At 43.1% G+C, this 18323-nt stretch overlaps 1 protein-coding gene across 4 annotated transcripts in view; it reads right to left on the reverse strand.

The window, feature by feature from the left end:
- LOC125450882 (nipped-B-like protein) overlaps positions 1-18323 on the reverse strand; it is a 510140-nt gene that overhangs the window by 14984 nt on the left and 476833 nt on the right. For all 4 annotated transcript variants that reach the window (XM_059644995.1, XM_059644996.1, XM_059644997.1 and 1 more), the window contains 2 exons: positions 12787-13055; positions 7653-7827 (listed from right to left, as the gene is read on the reverse strand). In XM_059644995.1, the coding sequence (XP_059500978.1) occupies positions 7653-7827; positions 12787-13055 (444 nt within the window). The remainder of the gene's footprint in view (positions 1-7652; positions 7828-12786; positions 13056-18323) is intronic.

The following is an 18323-nucleotide window of genomic DNA, read 5'->3' on the forward strand; positions in this document are numbered from 1 at the left end:
GGTGTTCATTTTGAATTTGGCAACAAAGTCATGAGTGTACAGACAGTACAGGAGGGGGCTGAGGTCACACCCATGGCGGGGGGGGGGCGTCAGTGTTATTGTGGAGGAAATGCAGTTACCTATCTTCACTGATTGCAGTCTCTGGGTCAGAAAGCTGAGGATTCCATTGCAGAGGGTGGAGCCAAGAGCAACATCACGGAGTTTTGAGATCAAACTTGACGGGATAATGGTGTTGAAGGCAGAGCCGTAGTTAATGAGCAGTAGTCTGACGTAGCTGTCGTTGTTGTTCAGATGTTCCAGGGATGAATGCAGGGCTAGGGATATGGTGTCTGCTGTAAGCCTGTTACATTGGTAACAGGAGATCAAGGTAGGCTGGGAGACTGGAGTTGATGTGGTGATGATCAGCCTCACGAAGCATTTCATGATTACTGAGATCAGAGCTACTGGGGTGACAGTCATGAAGGTACATTGCATCTGTGTTCTTCGGTACAGGGATGATAGTGGTCTTTATGAAGCAGGTGGAGACTTTGGCTTATAGGAGGGAGAGGCTGAAAATATTGGTGGATACCTCCCACACTTGATCCGCACAGGACCTCAGCTGGGGACTCCCCCTGGGTCCATTGCTTTCTTTGGGTTGATTCCCAGGAAGACCAATCTGATGTTTGCAGCGGTGACCAAGGGAACAGGTGTGCGCAGGACAGTCGGGGCAGGCATTACTGTGCCACTGGCATTCTGTTCAAACTGAGCATAGAAAGTATTCAGCATGCCAGGGAGGAATGTGTCTTTGTCTTGCTTCATTTTGTAACCCGTAATGTTGTTTAAGCATTGCCACAGGCAGGAGTCTGTTTGGTAGGTCTGAGTCTCTAACTTGGTACAGTAGTGCCTCTTGGCATCCCTGATGGTTTTGCGGAGGTCATACTCATATCTGGATTTTCTGTATTGGTCTGGGTCATGCGACCTGAATGCTGTACGTCTGGTCTTCAGTACAGAGTAGATTCCCAAGGTTCATCGTTGCATTGACTACTTTGGTACGTAGTCCTCTATGAATTTACTAATTTGTCCATAATGTGGTGGTGTACTCATAGAACATAGAACATTATAGCACAGTGCAGGCCCTTCGGCCCTTGATGTTGTGCCGACCTGTCATACCGATCTGAAGCCCATCTAACCCACGCTATTCCTTGTACGTCCATATGCTTGTCCAATGACGACTTAAATGTATCTAAAGTTGGCAAATCTACTCCCGTTGCAGGCAAAGCGTTCCACTCCCTTACTACTCTCAAAGTAAAGAAACTACCTCTGACATCTGTCCTATATCTTTCACCCCTCAATTTAAAGCTATGCCCCCTCGTGCTCACCATCACCATCCTAGGAAAAAACTCGTCTAGGCTTTTCGCTGAACACTTGAACACAGTCCAGTGAACTGATTCCAAGCAGTCCGGAGACAGTCTTCCACAACCTCATCTCAGCAATGTGTTCCTTTTGTGAAGGGTCCTCCCATTTTAGCTTCTACTTGTAAGCTGCAAGGAACCCAGCGTTGTGGTCTGATCTTCCGAAGTGTTGGTGGGGATGGAGCAATAGGCATCTTTGATGAAGAGATAACAAGGTGTGGAGCTGGATGAACACAGCAGGCCAAGCAGCAGAGGAGTAGGAAGGCTGACGTTTGGGGCCTAGACCCTTGTTCAGAAAAAAAGGCATCTTTGATGGTTGTGTAGCAGTGGTCCAGGATGCTTGGTTCCCTGGTGGGACAGGAAATGTGTTGGTGGTACTGTGGCAGTACCCTCGAGGTTGACTTGGTTGAAGTCACCAGCCATAATGAATAGGGCCTCAGGGAATTTCCTCTGTGGAGTGTTTGTGGTGGTGTACATCACACCCAGGGCATTCTTCAAATTGCATGGCGTGGTATGTAGACTGCAGTCAGGTTGGTGGAAGTCATATCATGAGCTGGTTTAAGGAACAGATATTGCGTGTCCTTGATAGGTATGTCCCTGTCAGGCAGGGAGGAAGTGATAAGGTAAGGGAACTGTGGTTTACTAAAGAAATTGTATCTCTTGTTAAGCGGAAGAGGGAGGCTTATGTGACGATGAGACGAGATGGTTCAGATGAGGCGATGGAGAGTTACAGATTAGCTAGGAAGGATTTAAAGAGAGAGTTAAGAGGAACAAGGAGGGGACATGAGCAGACATTGGCAGGTAGAATAAAGGAGAACCCTAAAGCTTTCTATAGGTATGTGAGGAATGATTAGGGCAGGAATAGGGCCAAAGACAGAAGTGGGAAGTTGTGTGTGGACCCTGTGGAGATTGGAGAGGTGCTAAATGATTATTTCGCATCTGTTTTCACTGAGGAACAGGAGAATATTGTAGAGGAGATGACTGAGTTACGGGCTACTAGAATTGAAAGGATTAAGGTTAGTAAGGAGGTGTTATCAATCTAGAAGGTGTGAAGGTAGATAAATTCCCTGGGCCAGATGGAATTTTTCCAAGGATTGTCTGGGAAGCTAGGGAGGAGGTGGCGGAGCCTTTGGCCTTGATCTTTGAGTCCTCATTGTCTACAGGTTTAGTACCAGAGGACTGGAGGATTGCAAATGTTGTGCTCTTGTTCAAGAAGGGCTGTAGAGATGACCCAGGCAATTATAGACCTGTGAGCCTTACATCTGTTGTAGGAAAAATTTTGGAAAGGATTATAAGACATAAGATTTATAATCATCTAGCGAGCAACAACTTGATTGGAGATAGTCAGCATGGATTCGTCAAGGGCAGGTTGTGTCTCACAAACTCATTGAGTTTTTTGAGGCATGTGGATGAGAGTGGGGCAGTTGACGTGGTGTACATGGACTTCAGTCAAGCCTTTGATAAGGTTCCACATGGTAGGCTATTGGAGAAAATACAGAGGCACAGGATTGAGGGAGATTTAGCAGTTTGGATGAGAAACTGGCTTTCTGTAAGAAGGCAACGAGTGGTGGTTGATGGAAAATATTCAGCCTGGAGTCCGGTTACTAGTGGTGTGCCTCAAGGATCTGTTTTGGGATCACTGCTGTTTGTCATTTTTATAAATGACTTGGACGCAGGCATTGGTGGATGAGTTAGTAAGTTTGCAGATGACACTAAAGACGGAGTGGTGGACAGTGTGGAAGAATGTCGCAGGTTGCAGGGAGACTTGGATAAACTTCAGAATTTGGCCGAAAGGTGGCAAATGGAGTTTAATATGGATAAATGTGAGGTAATTCATTTTGGGAAGAATAATAGGAAGGCAGAATACCAGGTCAATGGAAAGATGCTTGGTAGTGTAGATGTGCAGAGGGATCTTGGTGTCCAAGTACGTAGATCCCTGAGAGTTGCCACCCAGGTTGAGAGCGCTGTTAAGAAGGCTTACGGTGTGTTAGGTTTTATTGGTAGAGGGATGGAGTTCCAGAGCCGTGACGTCATGCTGCAACTGTACAAAACACTAGTGCAGTCTCATTTGGAATATTGCGTGCAGTTCTGGTCGCCCCATTACAGGGAGGATGTGGAAGCATTGGAAAAGGTGCAGAGGAGATTTACCAGGATGTTGCCTGATCTGGAGTGAAGGCCTTATGAAGAAAGACTGAGGGACTTGTGTCTGTTCTCATTGGAGAGGAGGAGACTAAGAGGGGATTTCATAGAGACATACAAGATGATCAGAAGATTAGATAGGGTGGACAGTGAGAGTCTTTTTCCGAGGATGATGACTTCAGCTTGTACAAGGGGGCATAGCTACAAATTGAGGGGTGATAGATTTAAGACAGATGTCAGAGGCAGGTTCTTTACTCAGAGTGGTAAGGGTGTGGAACGCCCTATCTGCCAATGTAGTGAACTCAGCCACATTAGGGGCATTTAAAACAGTCCTTGGATAAGAATAAGGATAATGATGGGATAGTGTAGGGGGAGGGGCTTAGATTAGCTCACAGGTTGGCGCAACATCGAGGGCCGAAGGGCCTGTTCTGCGCTGTATTGTTCTATGTTCTTTCGGTGCGCTGCTCCTTCACCAGGTGAAGCTTGTGATTTCAAATAAACCTGCTGGACTACAACCTTGTGCCATGTGACTTCTGACTTTGGATACCATGGGAGGATGAACTTCCCTGTGGAAACAACAGTAGCAACTAGATCAGTGGTATCGTAATTGACTCTGTTGTACAGCAGGAAGTGTAGGCTAGGGGTATCTGGGCAGAGACTGGTGATTCCAGGGTGGTGTGATGAGTTTTCACATTTTGCAATCCAAGATGGCAGCGCTGGCAAGGAAGGCAATGTTTTGGCTTCTGGCAGCTGCTTCCTCCTTTCTTTTATTACCCTTTTTGTCTTCTTCCTTGATTTCTTTGTCTTCTTCCTGTCAGCGACAGCAAAGGTGATGACATTACAGAGGGGAGCAGCTATGGCGGGACTCTTGGCAGAGGCAGCTCAGCCTGACAGCGCAGCCAGGGACTCCTGGTTGTGGTGGGCCTGGAGCAGGGACTCAGGGTGGCAAGTGTGGATTCAGCATGGGACCCAGCATCAATGGCCGTCTGGTGGGTGGCCCCAGCGATAAACAGATGGCTCTTGAAGAGTGGAGACTGATGATGGTGGCATAAGTGTCAATGGTTGACCAGCTTAGGGCTCAGGACCCTTGTGGAGGTGGTGGAGCAAAGATGGACTTTCTTTCAGCTTTGTCTATTTATACTTGGTGTATTCAAATGGCGACAGATTGTGGTGACAGTTGAAGCTTTTCACTGTACTTTACGATGTGTTGACTGTAGAGTAAAAGTGACACTAAATCATCTTTCATTCATTCATGGTGCCAGAGTCAAGGATGCCCCTGGCACAGGAAATTCTGAAAGGGGAGGGTGAGCAGTCAAAGATCAAGGTCCATGTTCGTAATTAGGACTCAGGACTCAGGCAGAAAGAAAGATGAGGTCCTGCAAAGCAAATTTAATGAGAGGTAGGATGTTGAAAGCAGGACCTCTAGGGTTGTAATCTCAGAATTACTCCCTATGCTACATGCTAGTGAGGCCACAAAATGGAAGTTAATAGAGGCGAATGCTAAGAAGCTGGCTCAGCAGGTCTGGTGGCATCTGTGCAAAAAACAAAAATCAGAGTTAACGTTTCAGGTCCAGTGACCCTCCTAAGGACCTGAAATGTTAATTCTGATTTTGCCTTCACAGATGCTCCCAGATCTGAACTTTTCCAGCAACTTCTGTTTTTACTTCCCGATTTACAGCATCTGCAGTTCTTTCAGTTTTTAACTGATCTGAGGTGGTCCTGGTTCACAAACTTGATTGAGAGTTTTGACCTTTGATAAGGTCTCAGGTAGGTGGGGTCAGAGGATTGAGTCACATGGCATCTACGGCGAATTGGCAAGCTGGATACAAAATTGAAAAAAACTGCAGATTCTGGGAATCAGAAAAAAAACAGAAATTGTTGGGAAAATTCAGTAGATCTGGTAGCATCTGTAGAGAGAAAACAAATTTAACACTTTGGGTCAAGTGACTCTTCAGCAGAACTCCTTCTTCAGGGTTCCAAAGGAGGGTCACTAGACCCAAAACATTAACTCCACCTTCTCTCTAAAGATGCTGCCAGACCTGCTTAGTTTTTTCCAGCAGGTTCTGTTTTCAGTTTGGTTACAAAATTGGCTTGGTCATAGAAGATAGACGACAATTGTGGAGGGGTGTTTTTCTGACTGGAGGTCTGTAACCAGTGGTTCTTCTAAATGATCAGTGCTGGGACCTCTATTGTTTGTACTATTTATCATGATTTGGATAAAAATATAGGTGGTCTGATTGGTAAATTTACAGACGAAAAAATTGGTGGGTTGTGGATAGTGAAGATGATTATTAAAGGATACTGTATGATATGGCTCATTTGGGAAGTTGTGGAGAAATAGCAGATGGAGTTTATTCCACACAAGTGTGAGGTAATGCACTTTGGGAGGTCAAATGTAAGAGGAATGTACACAGTAAATGGCAGAAACCTCAAGAGCATTAATGTACAGAGGGATCTTGGGGTGTAAATTCATAACCCCCTGAAAGCAGCAACACAAGTGAATAAGAGGATAAACAGGTAATATGGCATCTTGCCTTCATAGGTCAGGACATTGAGTTAGTAATTCATGTTGCGGATGGATAAAACTGTGTGCACTTCTGGTCACTGCACTATAGGAAAGATATGGAGACTTTGGAAAGGGTGCACCAGGATGTTGTCTGGATTGGGGTGTATTAGCTATAAGGAAAGGTTGTACAAACTTGGATTATTTTTGCTTGAGTGCCAGAGGCTGAGGAGAGACCTGATACAAGCATATAAAATGATGAGAGACATGGGTAGGGTGGATAGTCGGAGTCTTTTTCCCAGGGTAGAAATGTCAAATACTAAAGGGGCATTGGTTTAAGGGTGAGATGGGGAATGTTTAAAGGAGACATGAGAGAATTTTTAAAAAACAGAGTGTGGTAGGTAGCTGGAATGCAGTGCCAGGGGAGGTAGTAGAAGCAGATACGACAGCAATGTTTAATAGCCATTTAGACAGATATGAATGAACAAACAAGTGGAGGGATATGAGCCAGGTGTAGGCAGATGGGATTAGTTTGGAATGGCAGTGTGTGTCGGCACAGATACGGTGGGGTGAAGGGCCATGTGCTGCACTGTTCTATATGGCAGTCACTGAAGAGCCTTCATTTGATGACCAGACCTAATCACCCTTGAACTGAACGGCTTGCTAGGTCATTTTAGATGGGGGTCTTGCATTGCCATAGGCCAGAGTGGCTAAAGTTCTGCCTGACTTCCTTCCCTAAGGATATTAATGAATCAGTTGGATATCTGTGACAATCAATGATCGCTTCAAGGTGGTAACATTGAAAACTGCTTTCAATTACAAATTTATTAGCTGAATTGAATTCCATCAGCTGCTATGATGAGATTTGAATCTCTGTCCTCACAATGTTAGTTTCACCCTCTGGATTACTAGTTCAGCATTATTACCACCTGCATGTTTGAGAGCCAAGCCTCTATCCATATTAACAACCATCAACAATATCACACGCTCTTGTGTAGAAAACATTTAACCCAGAAGATCCCAAAATGCCAAGATAGGAGCAGAATTAAGCCATCAGCCCACGGAGTCTGCTCCACCATTCAATCAATGCTGATATGTTTTTCAACCCCATCCTCCTGGCTTTCACCCCATAACCTTTGATCCCCTTACTAACCCAAAAACTTTCAACTTGTCTTAAATACACTCAATGACTCGACCTCCTGTGTAGCATTTAATGTCGTTTGAAAATGCAAACACATTATATCTGCTGCTTTACCTTCATCTAGCCTGCTTAGAACATAGAACATGGAACAATACAGCGCAGAACAGGCCCTTCGGCCCTCGATGTTGCGCCGACCTGTGAACTAATCTAAGCCCCTCCCCCTACACTATCCCATCATTATCCATATGCTTATCCTTGCAGTGTCTGTAAAGAAAAACTAACAAATCCTCGACTTGATGGTTTACAATGCTGTTTCTGCACACCTGGTTTGGTTATTAGGGAATATACAACGCCGGCTTCTAATCAAAATTATACTGTCAAAAGGACAACTTACCAAAAGGTGCTGAACTGCCAAAATTAACTTAATGGATGAAAATATCATTACACAAAAGGTTTTCAATAAAAGGCTGTGACTTACATCCAAGTACTGTTTGACGATATTTCTCTTCACTGTTTCTGTAATTTCTGCATGTCCTACTCCATTTCTCAGGAAATCCAGTGTTTGCCTGGGGTTAAAGTGCACGCCTGATTTCCTGTTTACTGCCTTGTCATACACTTTTGCAGATTCAGAAGGAGAATATTTTTGGATTTTACTGGAGAGAGAAAGACAAACAAGATTGTTCAGCAAAGACAAACAACTGTAGGCTCAAAGTCTCAAATGTTGAGAAATATTCCAGAGAACAAGTAAAGCCGGTGTGAGTAAAGATTTGTAGCAATAATTTGGTGAGTGTGAAAAGTATAGATCAACATCATTTATTATGCATAAACAAAAGGCTTGGGAGAAAAAAAATCTCCTGTCTGAAATTACAGTACCAAGTGACAATTTATGCAATGGCACTTATGATTACTCATATCTTCTTCTTGAGGCTAAACTGAGAGATCAAGGACAAGCCTTCAGAGGGCAATGTAGTGCTCAGGTTGATCATGTGATATGAGGCATTTTTCAGTGGCTACAATCTTTGTACACAAAGACCCAGATATTTCACTGGTCAGAGCACTGTTGCAGCGACAGAGACTAGAGCTGCAGTCAGGGTCACGTGTAGTCCCTGATGTGGTTCACATTGTAGGAATTGCAGAGGAACTGATTTTCTGATGGGCAATGCCCCTGCACCTGGAATCCTCTGAAAACCTCCACTAAAATCAGAGATTTTAGAGAGCTCTCATTCACTCAAGCTTAATAGTTACCAAAGAAACCTTGAAGGACTGAAAAATTACGCCACCTCCTGTGTAATGATTAAGCTGACCCAATTATCTTCCCAAGCCCTTGTCAAGCCAGGTACAATACGCTTTTTCCATCATTCTCAACCTGCAGACCACCCTGTTAGACCCAGTACAATGTTCCTCACCTGTCCTGGACCTGACACCTCCTTCCACAAGCCTTCGTGGTTGAACTTGGCATCCTCCACTACCAACCTCCCTAATCCAAACCTGGTGACAAGTGCACTACTCTGCCCCCACCAATCTGACTCAGAGGCAATATAATCAACTTCCCCATCTCCCTAAATGGCCCACACTAAGCACTGATCCAATTACCCTTTACACCTGAAGCTAATGATTCTGGATCATTTGCTCCTGAAATGAGTCACCAAATGTCCTTTAGTGAACAAAATCTGCCATCCTTATCTTGTTTGGCCTATCTGTGACTCCAAACCTACAACAATGTAGTTGACTCTTAATTGCTCCCTGGGCAGTTTGGGATGGGGATTAGATGTTGGTCCCAGCCAGTGACGTGCACATCCTGTGGATGAATTTAAAAAAACTCCAGTGTGAAGGCGCTATGAAACAGATTCCCTCCTTTCAGCATTCTGAAGAGATTGCTCCTCTTGGTGGCACTCTGGTTCACTCCTTAGTCACCTTAAACATATCCCTTTTTATCTTTCCCTTCTCACTGTCCAAAGCCCTAAATAATCCCTTCAAGTCACCCAAATGACTCAGCCTGCAATGCTACCCTCGAGTTGAGTGGATTTCTTCCTCGGATGTGGGCACTGTCATGGGATATGGATGTTGATGAGGTTAACATTTATTGCCCATCCCTAAGTGTCCAGAGGACAGCTACCAGTCAACTACATTGCTATGCGCCTTGAATCAAATGTTTGTCAGACTGGATAAGGATGGCAGATTTCTCCCTAAAGGACATCAGTAAACCAGGTGAGTTTTGAAGATAAAACTCAAAAGAAGTACAGATGCTGTAAATTAGGAACAAAAACAGAAGTTTCTGGAAAAGCTCAGCAGGTCAGGCAGCATCTGTGAAGAAAATAAAATCAGAGTTAATGTTTTGGGTCCCTCAAGGGTAACAGGACCCGAAATGTTAAATCTGATTTTTTTTCTTCACAGGTGCTGTCAGACCTGCTGAACTTTTCCAGCAACTTCTGTTTTTGTTCCTGAATTTTGAAGATAATCAGCAGTAGTTACGTGGTTGCCATTAGGCTAGTAGTTTATTTTGGAGTTTTACTGAATTAAAATTTTGCCATCTGCCATTGTGGGATTTGGGCTCATTTTCTAAGAACGAAAGTTGTTCACAAAAAAAAGACATTTTCCACACTTTTCAGTTCTGAATAAGAATCATACTGAACTCAAAACACTGCCTTATGTTTCTCTGCACAGATGCTACCACACTTGCCGAGTTTCTCCAGCAATTTCTGTGTTTTTAGTTCCTTAAACCATTAGCCTGGCATTTTGGATTGTCCGGTGACATTATCACTAAACCACCAGCTTTCCTTTCCTTCTTTGGTCTTCTGCCTCAGCTAATAAAGGCAAGCATCCCAATCTTTCTGAAACAACTCTTTTAGCTCTCATTCTATCTTCAGGGATCTGTGGATATGCACACCAAGGTCCCTCTGATCTTTGCTATCTTCCACGACCTATATCGTGCATATTGAAATCTCTCCACCTGTCAGCTCTCCTCAAGTGCTTCACCTAAGTCTAATCACCCGAGGTTGACAAGATATTCCACTACATTCAAACTACCCTCATCCATTCTGTTTGCATCCTTTGAAGCCATTCCCAAAACCATGACAAGATACTTTCAAACTTGTGTTCAACACCACCGGCCTCTGAGCTCAACAAATATTCCATCAACTAAGGGAAGGCGATGGCCTTGTGGTATTATCGATAGACTATTAATCCAGAGACACAAGTAATGTTCTGGGGACTTCTGTTCAAATCTCACCATAGCAGATGGTGGAATTTGCATTCAATGAAAATCTGGAAAGAAGAGTCTAATGATGACCATGAAATCATTACTGACTGTTAGGAAAACCTCATCTAATACATTAATGTTCTTTGGTGAACAAAATCTGCCATCCTAATCTTGAATGGCCTACATGCGACTCCAAACCCACAGCAATGTGGTTGACTCTTAATTGCTCTCTGGAACGTTTGGGATGGGGATTAGATGCTGGCCCCAGCCAGTGACATCCTGTGGATGAATAAGAAAAAAGCTCCAGTGTGAAGGCACTATGAAACTGATTCCCTTCCTTTCAGCATTCTGAAGAGATTGCTCCTCTTGGTGACACACTGGTTCACACCTAAATACTCCCCTTTTATCGTCCCTTTTTCACTGTCCAAAACCCTAAATAACCCTTTCAAGTCATACAGTGATCTATATGTATTCATTTTACTGTACTGTATTTTTGGTTCACAATGTATCTCCAGAAGAAACTGGGATGATGAAAACTGTTTGGAGTTGCATTTAATCTGCAAGCATGACCCTGAGCTTTCTGTCATTTGTTACTCTACCTTGCTCTTAGAGTGAGAAGCAACTTGGAATAATGGGATCCTGTAGCTGTATTATACGTGGGCTCTCAGAAGGCATTTGATAAGGTGCCTCACTAGAAGTTAATATGCAAGGTAAGATGACACAAGGTTAAGGGTTAATCTATTAGCTTGGACAGAAGGTTGTCTAATCAACAGAAAGCTTGGTCCTTTCCTGGTTGGCAAGATGTAACTGGTGGCTCAAACTCAGGGCCTTCACTATTTATAACCAATATTAATGACTTGGAACAAAAACAGAAGTTGCTGGAAAAGCTCAGCAAGGTCTGGCAGCATCTGTGAAGAAAAAATATCAGAGTTAATGTTTCGGATCTGGCGACCTTTCCTCAGAACTCAGTTGATGGTAAGTGTGAGTGGATGCATTTTGGTCAGAGGAAACGAACTGGCAACTTTTTATCTAAATGGAAAGAAATTTCAGAGATTTTTTGATGCAGGGGAATCAGAATGTCACCACGCATGAATCACAGAAAACTAGTATGCAGGTAATGCAGGTAATAAGGAAGACCAAATAGAGTTTTGGTATTTAGTAGTAAAATGCTGCTGCAACTGCACAAGGCGTTAGCGAGACCGGACCTGGAGTGTTGTGTACAATTTTGGTTCCCTTACTTGAGGAGGGATGTAGTTGCATTGGAGGCAGTTCAGAAGAGACTCATTAAATTGCTTCCAGACATGAAGTCTTATTAAAAAATATTGATAAAAGTGAAGAATTTGTGCAATCATCAAACATCATTATTTCTAACTTCATGGTAGAAGAGGTCATCACTTTCTCACTCACAGTCCACATTGAGCATCTGTGAGCAGTGAATTGCTAGGATATTGTAGATTTTCTGACATCCAGCATTCTATCACTGCTTTCAAATGTTGCACTACTCCAGCCAGTTTGGACAAATTAGTTATAACCATAATTGTTACCACTACTATTCCAGCTTGCTTATCCTTCCAGATATTGACCAACCTCCAGATATAGGTAGAAAGCCTCAGATTCCAGAATGTGAAGTACAAATAGATATTGATGGTGAAGGTGTTCGAAAGAAAAGTAGGAATATGGCAGTGAGGCAGAGGATCAGCCTTGATTACATCGACTGTTATACCAGTCTCAAAAAGGCCTAATGGTTTACTCTTGCTCCTGATTTGTGCTTCCAGATCTCCAATGGCAAGGTTTTGGATAGAGGCCGAGATGATTTATTAACCCAGATTCAAAGTGACAGAAATGACAGTATTTAGGAGCGTTTTGGCCCAAGCTATGATGTAACAATGCTAAGGGGACCGGATGGTGGTAGTTATGTGCAGGAGAAACAGATCGTACATCATGAATAGTTAACAGGAAACATACGTATATCTATGAATTTATTAACAAGGATGTCCCGAATGGATTCATTTGATCTGGAATGGAAGAACCATTGGGGTGATAAACATAATGGAAGTAAATATTAGCCAATAAAATTCAAAGGACTGACTGGTTTTCTCCTGTTGATACAAACGCAGGACTTTCATAAGCCTCCTGGGTTCTATCAGAGCACGGTCCCTGTGGATGTTATATAGAATGATGAAATCAATGGAAACAATGTTACCTGTCTGAAAAATTATGAACTCTGCCTAAGTAGACAGCAAGAAATGAGAGTCGGCTGAGTGAACCGACAAAGAAGTATTGAAGAAAGATTTCATTTTTGAGAACTGTGCAATGTTCAACTTTAAATTTTTAAAAAGGTAATGTTTGAACATTAACTGCTTTTTCTCCTCTCAATCTGTCCAACTGAGGAGTTAGAAGTTCTCTCTCGTACCTATCTGAGAAGCCGTACAAGTTCTTCAGGTGTTGTTTCAGGACCAACAGCAATAGGATTCCCTGAGAAGCATTCACAAACTCCACAAGAGGGGTTGAGTCTGCAGGCAATCGAGCGAGCACATCTTCCAGATCATCATCCTCATCATCACTTGAATCAGAGTTGATACGTTTCCTAGACTTGCGGGGCCGCTGCATCTCATCCTCACTATCACTGTCCCCAGAGCTTGAAGATTTCCTTTCCTTCGGCTGTGTGTCTTTCAATAGAGACTGTAAACAACAAACATTTAGTTTAAACAACTTATCTGCTTTGTGACTTTTTAAAAAGATGGATCCCAACCCTTATACAAAACATCATTAGGAGCAGCATCACTGGAACAGTACAATCACACCTTGATATAACTCATTTCGAGGCAATATAGCCTTTTATAACTCACTGCACATTCAATGAATGCAAAATAGGCACACCTTGAAGCACTTGCTATTTGGAGGTTGCTCCCTAGCATGGGGGAGTTGAGAATTCAAGGTAATAGTATCACTTCAGGCTGAGACAAGAAGAAATTTACTGAACAAATGGATTGTGAACCTTTGATTTCTCCAGACAGAAGTAGATGCACAGTTGATGAGTATATTTACATCAAGAATGGAACACAAGCAGAGAGGCTAGGAAATGGGTGACCATTGGGTAGGAGGTCAAGCAATTAACACAGAATGGGCAGGATTGGATAAGAAATAATACTGAATGTTAAACGGTTCACAAATGCTCAGGACTGGGAGGAAAAGGGGAAAAAAGAAGGGAGGGACAGTATTGGTAAAATAAATTACAATAGCATTTGAAAGAAAGAGAACCCCACAGCAGTCAAATAGAAAATCAATTTGGTCCAAGTTAAGAAACACAGACACCATAACACTATTGCAAGTGTTCTACAGTTCAACTCCTGAGAGTCAGACAGAATTGGGTGGAGCCAGAAAAAGTAGAACCCAGGTCACAATGGATCAACCGTGATCTAACTGAATCGTAGAACGGGCTTGAAAGGCTGAAATTTTTAAATTCATTCACTGTATGTAGGTGCTTTTGTCTGGGCCAGCACTTATGGCCAATCCTGGTTACATGTGAGGTGGTGGCGAGCTGCCTTGAATGGTCCAGTCGATGTGCTGTAGGCAGACCCATAACGCTGCCAAGGAGGGAATTGATTTTGACCCCATTACAGTGAAAGAAAGATGATATATTGTCAATTCAAGAATTTATCTGCTACTCTTGTCCTTCTAGATAGAAGTGGTTGTGGATTTGGAAAATGTTGCACTACTTTGCATTTTGCATAATGCTTGGCACAACATTACGGACTGAAGGGGCTGTTTCTGTGTTGTACAGTTCTATGTTCTATCTGGTAGATGGCACACACTGCAGCTACTCAGCATCAGTGGTGGAGTGCGCGCAAACTTGTGGATGTGGGGACAATCAAGCTGCTTTGTCTTGAATGGCGTCAAGCTGCTTGAGTGTTGTTGGAGCTGCACTCATTCAGACAAGTGGGGAATATTCCATCACACTCCTGTAGATGGTGGAAAGGCTTTGAGAAAGCAGGAGCTGAGTTCCTTGCTGCCAAGCCTCCAAACTGCTCTTGTAGCCACTCTATTTATATTTCTAATCCAGTTCAGTTTCTGGTCAATTGTAAGCCCTCAGATGCTGCTCGTGGGGAATACAGTGATGGCAATGCTATTGAATGTCATGCAGTGATGGTTAGATTTTCCCTCGTTAGAGATGGTCATTGCCTGGCACTTGTGTGGCATGAATGTTACTTGCCAATAGTCGGCCCAAGCCAAAACACAGTTTCTGCTGTGTTTGGAAGTAGGCGGCTTCAGTTTACAGGGAGTTGGGAATGGCAAACATGGTGTAGACATCACAAACTCTGTCAATATTGACCTTATGACGGAAGGAAAGTAATCTATGAAGCAGATGGTGATGGCTTAGGCCACTACCCTGATGAACTCTTGCAGAGATGCCTGCAACTGAAACGACTGCCCTCCAACAACACGACTGTCTTCCTATGTGTCAGCTATGACGCCAAGCAGCAGAGAATACTACTCCACCTGATTCCCACTGACTCTAGTTTTGCTAGGGTTCCTTGACGCCACACTTCATCAAATGCAGCCTTGATGTCAGGGCTGTCACTCTCACTTCACCTCTGGAATTCAGCTCATTTGCAACTTCAGTTCAAACATGGACAATGAGGTCACGAGCTGAGTGGGTCTGCCGGAACCAGAACTGAGTGTCAGTGAGTGAGTTATTACTAAGCAAGTACATTCAAACACAGGGAAGTAGCAGGACAATGGTGAAAGCCAGAGCTCAGTGAATGACAGAGAGTGTGTAAGATGAAGCAGAAAATTTCAGCACTGAAGAAAGCTTACAGGTTAAGTGAAGGAAGAAGCAAGACCAGCAAAAGTACAGTATGAGAAGAAATTGTCAGTATAAACGAAATCCAAAATTATCTACAGTCAAATCATTAATAAAGATAGTCAAAAAAAGATTGGTTCTGATTAGGAAACAAGGAAGAGATTTGTACGTAGAAGCAAAATGCCTGGTCAAGATACTAAATAGGAACTTTCCATTCGTCCTTACCAAGGAAGGAAAAGGGAGTTTTAAACAGGTTAAAATTGCTAAAGAGGTGATTCAGAAAAGGTGCCTGAGCTTAAAATTGAAAAGTCACCAGGACCAGAAGGGATAGGAACAAAGAAAACTGGAGCAGGATGAGGCCACTCAGTTGTTCCAGCCTACTCCGCCACTCTTATGATCATGGTTTATCACAACTTAATAGCCTATCCCCACTTTTACCCCCATATCCTTTGATCCCTTTTGTCTTAAGGCTATCCATCCATAGAACCCCTACAGTGTAGAAACAGGCCCTTTGACCCAACAGGTCCACACTAACCCTCAGAGCATCCTATCCAGACCCATTCCCCAAACCCACCCAATCTACAGAATCCTGAACGGGTAATTTAGCATGGCCAATCCACCTAGCCTGCACCTCTTTGGAATGTGGGAGGAAACTGGAGCACTTGGAGGAAATCCACGTAGACACAAGAAAAATGTGCAAATTCCATACAAACAGTTGCTCGAGGGGAGAATCGAACCCGGGGCCCTGACGCTGTGAAGCAACTGCGCTAACCAATGAGCCAGTGTGCCGCCCATATCCAACTCCTCTTGAAATCATTTCATTTTTTGGCCTCAACTGTTCTCTGTTGTACAGAGTTCCACAGGCTTGCAACTGAGTAAAGAAATTTCTCCTCATCTCGGTCTGAAAGGTTTCTCCCTTGACTGAGATCCCTAGTTCTGGGCATCCCCATCAACAAGAACATCCTTCCTGAACATACCCTGTCTAATCTTGTTCGAATTTATAGATTTCTATGCGATCCCTCCCTCAATCTTCTGAATTAGCCAATATAATCCTAACCAACTCAACTTCTCCTCAAATGTCAGTACTGTATTCTCAGGAATCAGTCTAGCAAACCTATGTCGCACTCCATGCATTGACAGAACATCTTTCCTCAGATGAAGAGGCCTAAACTGCAAACAACATTCCCGGCGTGGTTTCACCAAGGCACTGCAGAATTGTAGCAAAACATCCATACCTGTACACTCATCCTCTCGCTTTCAAGGCCAACGTAACATTTCCTCTCAACCTGCTGCTACACTTGTATATTTATCTTCAGTGAACGATGTACAAGGGCACACAAGTCTCACTGTACATTCCCCTCTCTCAATCTATGGCCATTCAGATAATAATCTGCCTTCTCTTTTTGCTCCATAAGTGGATAGTTTATTCACATCACAGCGCATTTATCATGTCTTCGCCCACTCATTCAGCTTGTCTAAATCACGCTGAATTCAAGGATGCTGAGGGAAAGAATGGATCCAGAGCACTGATCACAACCTGTAAATTTCCAATAGGCACTTTGGGTAGTGCAGAAGGACTAGAGAACTGCAGATGTTACACAGCTGTGCAACTAGATATCAGAGAGAATAGCACAGGTGGTGGGAAAATGTTTCAAAGTAATAATCCAGGACAAAATAAAATGGACATACATGGATTAATAAAGGAAACCCAGTCGCAATCTGTAAAGAGAAAATTTTTTTTCATGGCTTTACAAAGTGGCTGATGAGGGAAACGCAAACTTCCAAAAGGCATCTGATCAAGTAACAAAGTTGAAACCTATGGAACAAAGGCACAATGATAGCAATGATCCAGCACGCGGCAGATAGTATTTGGACAGGTTTCCCAAGTGTGAATATTAGGATTACTGAGGTGTTCTGAGGAAGTGTCACTGGGCCCGAAAAGTTAACTCTCTTTTTCCCTTCACAGATGCTGTCAGGCCTGCTCAGCTTCTCCAGCAACTTTGTTTTTGTTCCTATTAGAGCTACTGTTTTACTTACTCAACATTGATGATCTAGATTTGGGTGTGAAAGGCTTAATTTCAAAATTCACAGACGACTCAAAACATGGAAGTATTATGAAATATGGGAGGGGTAAAGTCACAGGTTGAATGGGTGGACCACTGGAAGGTGAAATTCAATGTAGAAAATTGAGAGAGTGAATTATTTCTGAGGAAGAATGAAGAGGCAATGAAAACAAAAGGTGACAATTCTGAGCATGAGGTGGGAGTTGCAGTGACAGAAGTGCATGTGGAAAAAAATCAGGGGAAGTGGCAGGACAGTTTGAGAGCACAAGTTAATAAATCTTACAGTATCATGTTGTTATTACTAACTGGGTTACAGAATACAAGAGCAATTAGTTATGTTAAATATGTATTCAAAACTGAACTGCACTGATGGGCTGATTGGCCTAATTCTGCCCTTACCCTATGGTCTCATATCTCGTGCCATACTTCAGGAAGGAAATGAACGTATCAGAGTCTGTGCAGAAAAGATTCACAAAAATTATTCCAGAGACAAGAGATGTCAATGATGGAGCTAATCTGGAGGCATTGGGACTTTTGAGATGGTTCAGAAAGCATCTGATAAAAGTGCACAAAATCATGAGGGATCCAGCCAGAGTAGAGAGGGACTGTCACGTAACTGAGCATAACTGTTCTTACTGGTGGAAGCATAAAGACTGACAGGACACGAGAGGAAAACATGAGGAAATCTTCTCATGCAGCAACTGGTTAGAATCCAAAGTGCACTGCTAAGAATCTGGTGGACACAAAATCAATTGAGGCTTTCAAGAGCAAACTGAATAATAATCATCTGAAAAAAAAATGCGCAGGACTATGTGTAGAAGGCAGGTGATTGGCACTAGGTGAAGTATTCCTTCAGAATCCAGGGCAGACAGGATGAGCCAAACAGCATCCTTCTGTGACATAGCCCTTCTGTTTCTAGTGGTGTCCTAAAAACATCAGTTTTATATTTCTGTTGACACTGCTTACAAAGAGATATTGCTAAATTAAGTGAAAGAATAAAGCTGCGACAACTGATTTTAATATTTTAAAAAATAGGTAATTTACTTGGGCCTAAAATGAAAGTAGTTACTCTCTGAATGATGA

Source organism: Stegostoma tigrinum, chromosome 3, assembly GCF_030684315.1.
Source record: "Stegostoma tigrinum isolate sSteTig4 chromosome 3, sSteTig4.hap1, whole genome shotgun sequence".
In the NCBI taxonomy this organism is placed as follows: domain Eukaryota; kingdom Metazoa; phylum Chordata; class Chondrichthyes; order Orectolobiformes; family Stegostomatidae; genus Stegostoma; species Stegostoma tigrinum.